General features: G+C 43.3%; 1 protein-coding gene across 1 annotated transcript in view; it reads right to left on the bottom strand.

Annotated features, from left to right (window-relative positions):
* The window catches only part of Fam102b (family with sequence similarity 102, member B), a 65,199-nt gene extending 62,907 nt beyond the window's left edge, over positions 1-2,292 (bottom strand). The window contains exon 1 of the mRNA XM_005389101.2: positions 2,246-2,292. Within this exon, the coding sequence (XP_005389158.1) occupies positions 2,246-2,292 (47 nt within the window). The remainder of the gene's footprint in view (positions 1-2,245) is intronic.
* Positions 2,293-9,617: the final 7,325 nt, after the last annotated feature.

The raw sequence follows: 9,617 nt of genomic DNA, 5'->3' as shown, positions 1-9,617 counted from the left end.
CAGCCGGCAGCGCCCCGCGGGGCGGAAGCGGGAGTCGCGGGAGGGCGGGGAAATGCGGGGCGGGCGGGCGCCTCTCCGGGAAACCTGCGCGCCCGGCAGTTAGCGGCGAGTCACGCCTTGGGGTTAAAAAAAGACAAAGCGGGCCAGAAAAGCTTCCTTCTGCAGCTTCCTCTGCCCCTTTCCTTTCAGTTTTGTTTTTTCTTTTTTCTTTTTTTGCACCGCCTCTTTTCTCTCCTTTTCAGTGATTTCTTTCCCTGAGGTTTAAGAGTCAAGGGTTAAAAAGGGCAAACAGAATCTACTGTGTTCTTTGGGTCAAACTGAGATCCAAAAACTAAAATTTCCTTTAAGGGCTCTAAATTCACGAGACTGCAAACGTAAAACGAAGATAAGACAGGAAAGCGGAAAGGGATTAAAGTGCTGAGGGCCTACCGAGTGCCCACGCGAGGCACCGTCAGGCGTCTTCTCGCGTGGATGCTGTGTCTAATCTTTGTCACCCAGGCGGAAAGATAATAGCGCACAGAGGAAATTAAAAATAATATCTTCCCTCGTAATAATCTGTCTGTATTGGACTGAAATGCTTAAAATCAAATTCTGCAGGGCAGGCTTTAAAAAAATCTCCCTCGGTGAATAGCAATTATTTGCCTTCTGTAGGCAGATGCCCTATCTACTGTTAAGTGTGCATGACTTAGTTACATAATGTGCGTGTTTTGTTTGTTTGCTTTGCAGTGCTGGGGATTAAACCCAGGGCCTCCCGCATGTGCTTGAAGCGCTGCACCCCGGGGGTCCGCCCTCCCCTGTTGCTTTGAGACAAAATCTTATTAAATTGTCCGGGTTGGCCTCACGCTGGTGATTCTCTGGCCTCAGCCTTGGCCTCCCAAGTAGCTGGGACTACATACAGGCTTGCAGCACACACCCAGCTACGTTTGTCTTTTCAAACTAAAGTCTGGTCTTTTTACTTCAAGGAGTCTCTTGCGCTAATCTTTGAAAAGACATAACTGAAAAGATTCTCATTCATTCGTATAAAAATGTATATTAACTGCCTAAAATGTTGGTCACTGGCTAGAGTAGAACCAGTGATAACAAACAATAACTGCCCTTAAGAATTTTACCATCTAGTGGACATATGTTTAGCTCTGTGATAACAAAAAACAAGTATCTCTAGCATCAAGCTAGGCAGAACTCAGAAGAGTAAGCAGTGAGTTAAAATGAAACAGTTTTCTGAATTGCTAAGAATGTGTAGGATTTGGGACAACATAGAAGGTGTTCTAGGTGAAGGTGTTCTAGGTGTTCTAGGTGAAGGAAAGGGGAGAAATAAAGATCCAGAAGGACAGTGTAGTGGATTGCCAGCTGAAGGTCAATTTATAACCCCCAGCTGAACTGAGTAAGCCTGGTGCTGGGTATGGGAGGCCCACCTGAGGACTGTTGCCAGCAGCATAAGAGGCAGACCTGGAGAAGAAGGAGGAGGCTGTTGGGAGCAGAGAGAGCCTGTTGGCAGCTGGTAGAAGCTGTAAGGAGCTGCTGATTCTGTTGGAGAAGCTTGTCATGCTGGCTTTCCTGACGAACTTGGCTGTTTTCACCCTATGAGGAGCTTGGGACCTTGCTGGCACTGAGAATAGCTTCTGTTCACTTTGGTCCTCTGGTCCTCACTTTGAGCATCGCTTCCTGCCTCTGGAGGGGAAGATGGTGCCCTGCCAGTCTCCTGGAGAGGCTTGCTGTGTTGGCTTTCTTGATGGCAGGTCAGCTGTATTCACTATCAGAGGAGCTCGGGACCTCACTGTTGCTGAGGATGGCTGTGGTACTTTTCAGGGGAGCTCTGGTTCTTACTTTGCACATTGCTTTCTGGCTCCAGTGCAGATCCCTCAGCCTGCTGGTACAGATCCTTCATCCCACTGGCACAGACTTCCTAGCTTCCACCCCTCACCGTTGGGCCTTCCCAGCTAAGGAAATGATGATCTAGGTCACTGGTGGTCTTGGTAAGAGAAATCTTCCTAAGTGATGGTGGCAAGGTAAGATTAAAATGGTCTAGGTAGTGAATGGAAGGTAGTAATAATGAGTGGTGGTTGGCTAAAAAGTACTTTCCTTAATTTTTGTCAGTAGAGAAGACTGTAGCTGGAGGAGGAAATATAATGTTTAAGATTTTTCAGTGATCTTCAGGGAATATCCAATATTTATTGAGTGCCTGTTCTGTGTAAGCACCTTAATAGTTCTTATGGATCTGAGCTGCTGTCCCTGCCCCAGATCTTACAGTCCACTGGAGGACACAGTTAAGTACGCAGGCCGTTGCAGTACCATGTAAAATTGAGTGCTATCTATAGATGATAGTGAATAGAGACTGCTGTGAGAAAATATACCACCATCTATCCAGGTTGAGTAGATTTATGAAAGGCTTTCTGGGTAAGTGACATTTGAGCTGAGGCCTGAGTGATAAAAATGGGGGCGGACAGCAGTTTTTCTGTTCTGTGCGTGCGGAAGCTTAGAGGAAGAGAGAGACTATGTGGCAGAGGGAACTGAAATTAGTTTTGTCTGGCTGCAATTTAAAGTGGGGTGTGATGACCGGGGTATAGTTGGAAGCCACTGAAGTTTTAAGACAGAATCATATATTCAGATTTGCATTTTATAAACATCTTCATCTATTGTAAAACTGAAAGAGGGGTGATAGTCTGGTACTCTTTTTTTTTAAGAGTCATGAGTCGATTATTAGACACTTGGTATCTGTCAGGATCAAGGTAGAAACACACATCACACTCAAAAGTGCTCCCGTGAGGAAAAGGTACTGAAAGGAGTATGTACAGAGCTGAGGCAGTGTTCAGGGCCCCACAGGTTGTTAGGGAGGTGGAAAGAAGCAGGAATAAACAGCCTGATTCCCCTTACCTTCTATTTTCTGACCTGCCTGTGCTCTCATGATCCCACCAAAGCAGAGGGCAACAGAGATTGGAAGACAGAGTTCCTAGAGAACAGGCTCATAAACACCCAAAGACGAGAATAGACGGAGGTGAAGGGATGGAAAGCTACTAGCACACATCTCATTCATTCCCGGCTCTGTAGCAATCCAAAAGCAAGGGAATTTCACACAGCACTTCAGTGGAGGAGAGGAATGGAGGAGAAGAAGTCCACAAAATACTGAATTCCAAGTCATAGCATTTGGGATAAATGTTACTGGTTCTCCTTTCCTTCCTGGCATATGGAAGTTTACATTTGCCAGTCCACTTGTAGTAGTTATGCAGTCCTGGGCAATATTATATGGGAAGTAATGGGTCACTGCAAGATGTGACAGTGACAAGCGTTTGAGCAGGTCTTCCTTGCCACAATAGTCATGGAGGAGACCTTGGGTTAAAATGTAGTATTCACAAAATTGAGGCATCTCTGGGCCGGGGATATAGCTCAATGGCATAAGTGCCTGCCTGGCAAGCACAAGGTCCAGAGTTCGATTCCCGGTACCAAAAACACACACACACACAAACAGAAAGAGCTGTGATTTCTGAGTGAGGACATAGGGGAACAATGGCCCCTGTCTGCAGTAAACACTTTAGAATAAGAAACTTTTATTGTATTGGGGCACTGAAATGTGGGGATTACTTATCACTACAGCATACAGCTAGCTTATTCTGACCAGAATGTAATTGAGATAGGAAGGTGACAGTAGGCACTAGTACTGCAGCTGCTGCCACCATCAGTGGCTCTCATAACACGAAGATTATAAGGAGTCTGAGGGCTGGAGATTTAGCTCAGTGGCACAAGTGCCTGCCTGGCAAGCGCAAGGTCCTGAGTTTGATTCCCAATACCAAAACAAACAAATAATATAAGGAGTCTGGATGTCACACACATATCATTATATCTTGCTTGCAGGTGGTCACAAATGCAAGAAGACATTTGTCCATTTACTTGCACCCGTTTAAAATAAATACAACTCTTTGGCAGAACTTATTTGTCCTTAGAACTTGAGTGGCAAAGGAATCTGAGAAAGGTAATTTTCAGCTTTCCAACCTCTTTAAATAGGATAGTGGAATTCAGTTGAAGTAGCAGGTCTTGGTATTTACCCCAGACCTATGACACAAGTTTCTAAAAGGCAAGCATAGTTTGTTAGTCAGCCTTTTATCTTTTGTATCTAGTCTGACACTTAACATTAGTATGTATTCAATAAAACTTGCTTAAAATGATCTGAATTTATGCACCAATGCTAAGTGTTTTACTTCTCAGATGAAATAATGGAACTGCAAGACATATGCCAAAATCCCTTGCTGCCAGAAATTTGACAGTTCTTATAATACTGTCTATTATGTCTTCCTCAAGGACATTTCCTGGAAGATGCGCACTCCTTTTGTACTTAAATCCCAGTAGTCAGTGCAACATGGACAGAAATGATAGCATCAATTCAGAGCGTGGCCCATGGAACCTCCCATGCATGGTTCTCCTTCAGGTCTTGCATATGCTGGCTGGATTTTGATATCAAGAGAAACATGGGAAGTTACAAAGTGAAGATGATGCCCCTTGATAAGCACGAATCCCTAGGTGACCATATGGCAAAGGATCCCCCCTCATCCTGACCTGGAGCCTGACCAGGAGCACCTATCCTGAACTCTTACGTAGCAAGAAGTGAACGTTTACTGTGCTATTTTGAGGTTTTGTTTTGTTTTGCCGCAACAGCTAACATTTCCCTAAATGGTTACAGAAGTAGGTAGGGTGCTATTGTAAAGATCTCAAACTAGTCAGGCCAGCAGGTGACAACAAGGAAACGGTTACTGGAGACTGAAAATTGGAGCCCAGGGGAATATGCTTTAGTCCATTTTCTGTTGCTGATAACACAATACCACAGACCATATTCTAAAGAAAAGAGGTTTATTTTGGCTCCTGGTTCTGGTTTAAGACTGAGGTGCTTCACGGGGTGATGGCCTTCTTATTGGCAGAATGTCTAGGTGTCATGTGGAGAGTCACACAATTTGAGAGAGACCTAGCCACACCGACTTTTATGGCAGACTCACTCTTGAGATAGCCTCTAAGCCCATTAATACATTACAGTGGACCTTTGACTTACAAACTCAATTTGTTCCCCAGGGCTAGTTATAGCTCAAGTTGTCAATGGAAGGCTCAGCCTTCTCTACACAGCCTTCAAAGTCTCTCTGCTGTACACAGGCAGATCTCAGAGTCCTTAGTGAGACATTGGTCCAGGATTTCTCAATTAACCCCATAAAGGAAAGGATGTTGTAATGTTCCTTCTAGAACTCTTTAAGGGTTAAGTCTGTATCTGAGACCATCTGAAGTACAAGTGGCCAGCATTTGGGTCATAACTCAAGACTTTGGTCATAAGTTAGAACTAAAAATTCTGGTCATAACCCAAGTTCATATACCAGGCCAGTCATAACCTGAGGGTCCACTGTAATTGCATGAATAAATCAATTATTCAAGAGGGCAGAGCTCTAATAACCTTTTAAAGGTCCCACCTCCTAATGCGTCTTAATAGGGATTAGAGTTCAATAAAAGTTGTGGGGGTTAAGCCATTTTAAAATCATAGCACAAGACATTTGGTAAGAATTGTCTGTAATGATATAGAAGGATAAGAAGATGCCTACAAAGTTCATAGTTCTAGAATAGGTTGGAAAATCATTAGCAGGATTTTGAGTAGACAACGTTTTTTGAGTAGACAATGTTTCCTGGCTGCTTTTGGCAAGATAGTAGAAAAATGACATGAGCTCATGCAATAATTAGCAGGTTTTCAAGAATGAATGAACAAGGAAGATAGAGAGTACAGAAATTTGGAGCCTCAAGGGGCTGGGAAAATTGACAGCTCTATACTTCAAAGAATAGAAAATAAGATTGAAAAGCTTTTGAGCAACAAGGGCCCATTAAAACTCAGCCATTCAGCAAAGATTACATTTAGGATGTGGTTTCACATTACAGTCTGATGATCTCCAAATAACCCCCTTATATCGAGATGAAGAGAGGCGTGGGAGTGAAGTTGCAAAGAATAAAATCAGGATCTGGGATTATCTGTGGGAGACTTTAGTGTTACTGGCATATAGAACTGACAGGAAGCAAACCCATCAGCCGCGTTTTCAGTTTTTGAGACACTGACTGAAAGAATCATGAGCTTGTTTTAAATGCTGTACTCTCCCCAAGGATGTCATGCTCCCCAACACCCACTTCAAATGTGGACTTAGAGGAAAAGCTTCCAGAGAGCAGAGTCAGTGACCAACCAATAATTGGTTAGCAAATGGGATCTAGTAAAGGAAATTCTCCCCTATGAGTTCAGGACCATCACAGTGTGTCCTGGCAGAATTTCATCTTTGCAGTGGGCCAGTGTCTTCCTTTCTGCCCTTCCTCACCTGAAAGTATTTTCTGCAACACATTTGATCCATCATTATATATTGGATGCAATAGGAAAGATACCTTATCATCCTTCCTATAAGAGTAGAGGTTTCCCCCTGGTACTACTCACACTGGAATGGACAATTTTTTGTTGTGTAGTATTCTGTGTATTGTACAATGTTCAGCAGCCTTTTTGACCTCTACCCACTAATTGTCAGTTGTACTTTCTAACTCCAAGTTGTGTCAGTTAAAAATGTCTGTTTGTGAGAGAGGAGGGTACAGAATCAACCCTGGTTAAGAATCACTGGCCACAGCATGATGTGGAGTTACATAGGATTCTCTAGACTTGATGGAGAATCCTGTGTATTACCTGGGCATTCTGTACTTTAAGCTTAATGCAGTGACAGGGTGAGATTTTAGCTTATCTCACCTGTGAGGGGATGAGTATTATGTGTTTAGGAAGAAGGATGAAATTATTATTTGCTGACCAAATAGATGGACTATGACTTAGAGTTCTAGGTCATCATCAAACTTGTTTTTTCTTTTTGAGTGGACAATGTAACTATATTTTCCAGTCTTCTCTGCAATTAGTTGTTGCCACAAGACTGGTTTCTAGTCAATGGACATTTATATAATTTCAAGGCCTGGCCCACAAAAACCTCCTGTGTTTGATCCTTTCATTCTTCCCTCATCTGATGGCTGGATATTGACGTCAAGGATAACCTTGGAAGATGGTAACATCTCTATTATTCTATTAGCCTGTTAACCCATAAATATTAGCTGTTTATAGCAGAGCCATCACTAACTTTCCCAGTCATAATGACCAGGAACTTGATCTGGGAAGTGAGAAATTAGCATTTAATTTTTTTTTTTTTTTTTGTTTTTTTGTTTTTCTCCGGTACCGGGAACCGAACTCACGACCTTGTGCTTGCCAGGCAGGCGCTTTTTGCCGCTGAGCTAAATCCCCAGCCCCAGCATTTAATTTTTGTGTGTGTGATTTAAAACCATCATCAATCATCACCATCATCATCATCATCGTGTTGGATGATGAACTCAGGGCCCCATATATGCCAAACATGTTGTGGTAGTTGGTTTTCTCTTGCTGTGACAAATCTGACATAAACAACTTAGAGCTGGCAATCAAGGCTTTAGCACATGAGTTTGAGGGACACAAATTTAAGCTACAGCACTCTGCCCCTGGCTCCTAAAGACTTGTGTCTACCTCAAGTGCGATATATATTTAGCCCATCTCCAAGAGTTCTCAAAGTCTTAACACTTCCAGGATTACTCACAAGTCCAAGGCTAAAGTCTCCTGTAAGACTCAACTGTAAGCCCCTGTAAAAATAAAAAAGCAAGTTACATATTCCCAAGATACAATGGCACAGAGTGACATTTCATTTCCAAAAAAGAGGAATGGAGGAATAGAAAGTGGTGAAGTGATTTGAACTCCAAAAGGGTTTGGGTAACCCAACCTCTATTGCTTTGCCAGTTGCAGCCCATACAGCTGCTCTCCTGGGCTGGCTATGCACATTAACAGCAGTTTCCCTTGGCAGACACTACAGGTTCCTGAAATCTCTAACTGCCTGAGATCTTCATTATAGCTGTATCTTCATTCTCACAGCTTTGTGCTTTACTCTTTCCAGGGTTGCTTGCAAGATTCCTACTTTGTTACACATTGCCTGGCTTCCTAAGTCTTCCTTTGAAATCTGGGTAGAAACCTCCATGACCCCCTAACTCTTACATCCTGAATGCTTGCAAGCCAGCACCACATAAATGATATTAAGGTCTGCTGGTACCTCCAGCAGTAGATTAGCACACTTGGATCATGGATGCAGTGGCTTTCAAGTACCTGGGTGGCTAAATCTGGGGAAATACTTCCTCAAATGCCCTGTGGCTATTTTTTCAAAACACAGTCTTCCAAAGGATTTTCACTTTTATACCCTTGAGCCTGTGATGGGCAGAGTCTGGCCAATTCTTGAGATGCCCTTAAGGTATCTTTCCTATTGTCTCAGTGCAAAGCACTTGGCTTCTGTTATGGTTTAGATCTGCGGCCCAAAAGCTTTATGTGTTTGTAAGGTGATTGGATTATTGGGACATTATAGCTGACTTGCTGTTAGGATGTAAGGTCTTGTCAGAAGAGGTGGGTCATGGGGGTATAACCTAGAAGGTTATATCACCCTCCATAACTTCTCTCTTCTCTCTGTACTTCCTGGTCACCATGATGTGAGCAGCTTTTCTCTACCAGGCTCTCCCACCATCTCATTTCTGCATCTGAGCTGGCTGATCATGCCAGAACCTAGACCTCTGAAACTGAGCTAAAGCAAACCTTTCCTTTAATTACGGTGGCAGGTATTTAGTCTTAGTGACAGAAAAATTTTGATGCCAGGGTCATTGCCATGACTATACCTAATCATATGGTGTAGAAGCCTTTAGAACTTAGTTGTGGAGGAGCTTGGAAAAGTTTCAAGAAGCAAGCTAGAGAAATCCTCCAATGTTGTGAGCAGTGCTTGATGTGTGATATTAGACTGAATCAAGAAGACCAAAATGCTGATAGAAATGCAGACAGTAAAGGCCAAGCTTAAGAGGTTTCAGTTTGGAATAGGGACTCTATAGGCAGTTGGACTCAAGACCATGTGTGTTATTTACTGACAGAAAATTTGTCTATGTTTTGCCTGTGCTTTGAAACTTTGTGGGAGACTGAGACTAAGGGAAGCAGGTTGGTTAATCTGGTGAAGGAAATTGCAAGGCAGTCCAACGTTTAGGCTGCAGCATGGTACTGCTTGCTGTTTTTAAGCAAAATCTACAGTGAGAATCAAGAGAAAGTGGCAGAGTTAAATGATTTTAAAAGTTTGCCTTTCATCACAAAGGAAGTGCTTGCAAAGTTGGGGCAAAGGAGAACGTGGTTGTCAAAAAGGGTAGTATTAAAGGGAAGCCAAGTACTTTGCATCAAGGCAATAGGGCATCTCAGAAAATCATAAGGCCCACTCATCACAGGCTCAAGGGTACAGAACTATAAAGCCTTCACTTGAAAAGAGAGCCCCTAGAGCCCCTGCTTGACAAGGGCCACCTAAGAGAAATGGTTCCCATGGATTCATTTCACAATGCTCAGCCATCTAGGCATTAGAGGCCTGTGGAGTCATGATCCAATGGGGCCCAGCTACTGCTCAAGTTGGCAGCAGACCACGGTGTCATCCACATGTTGTTGGTTTTACTGGAATGCGGAATGTGAGTTGTAGGGGTCAGGGAGGCTTCCACTCAGATTTCAGAAGAAGGCCTAAGAGGCCAGGCAGTGTACACCAATAAGGCAATGTGTG

This window comes from Chinchilla lanigera, unplaced genomic scaffold (genome assembly GCF_000276665.1).
Source record: "Chinchilla lanigera isolate Chin_1 unplaced genomic scaffold, ChiLan1.0 scaffold00034, whole genome shotgun sequence".
NCBI lineage: Eukaryota > Metazoa > Chordata > Mammalia > Rodentia > Chinchillidae > Chinchilla > Chinchilla lanigera.
The sequence above is the reverse complement of the archived record's forward strand: the minus strand, read 5'-3'. Positions and strand labels throughout refer to the sequence as shown.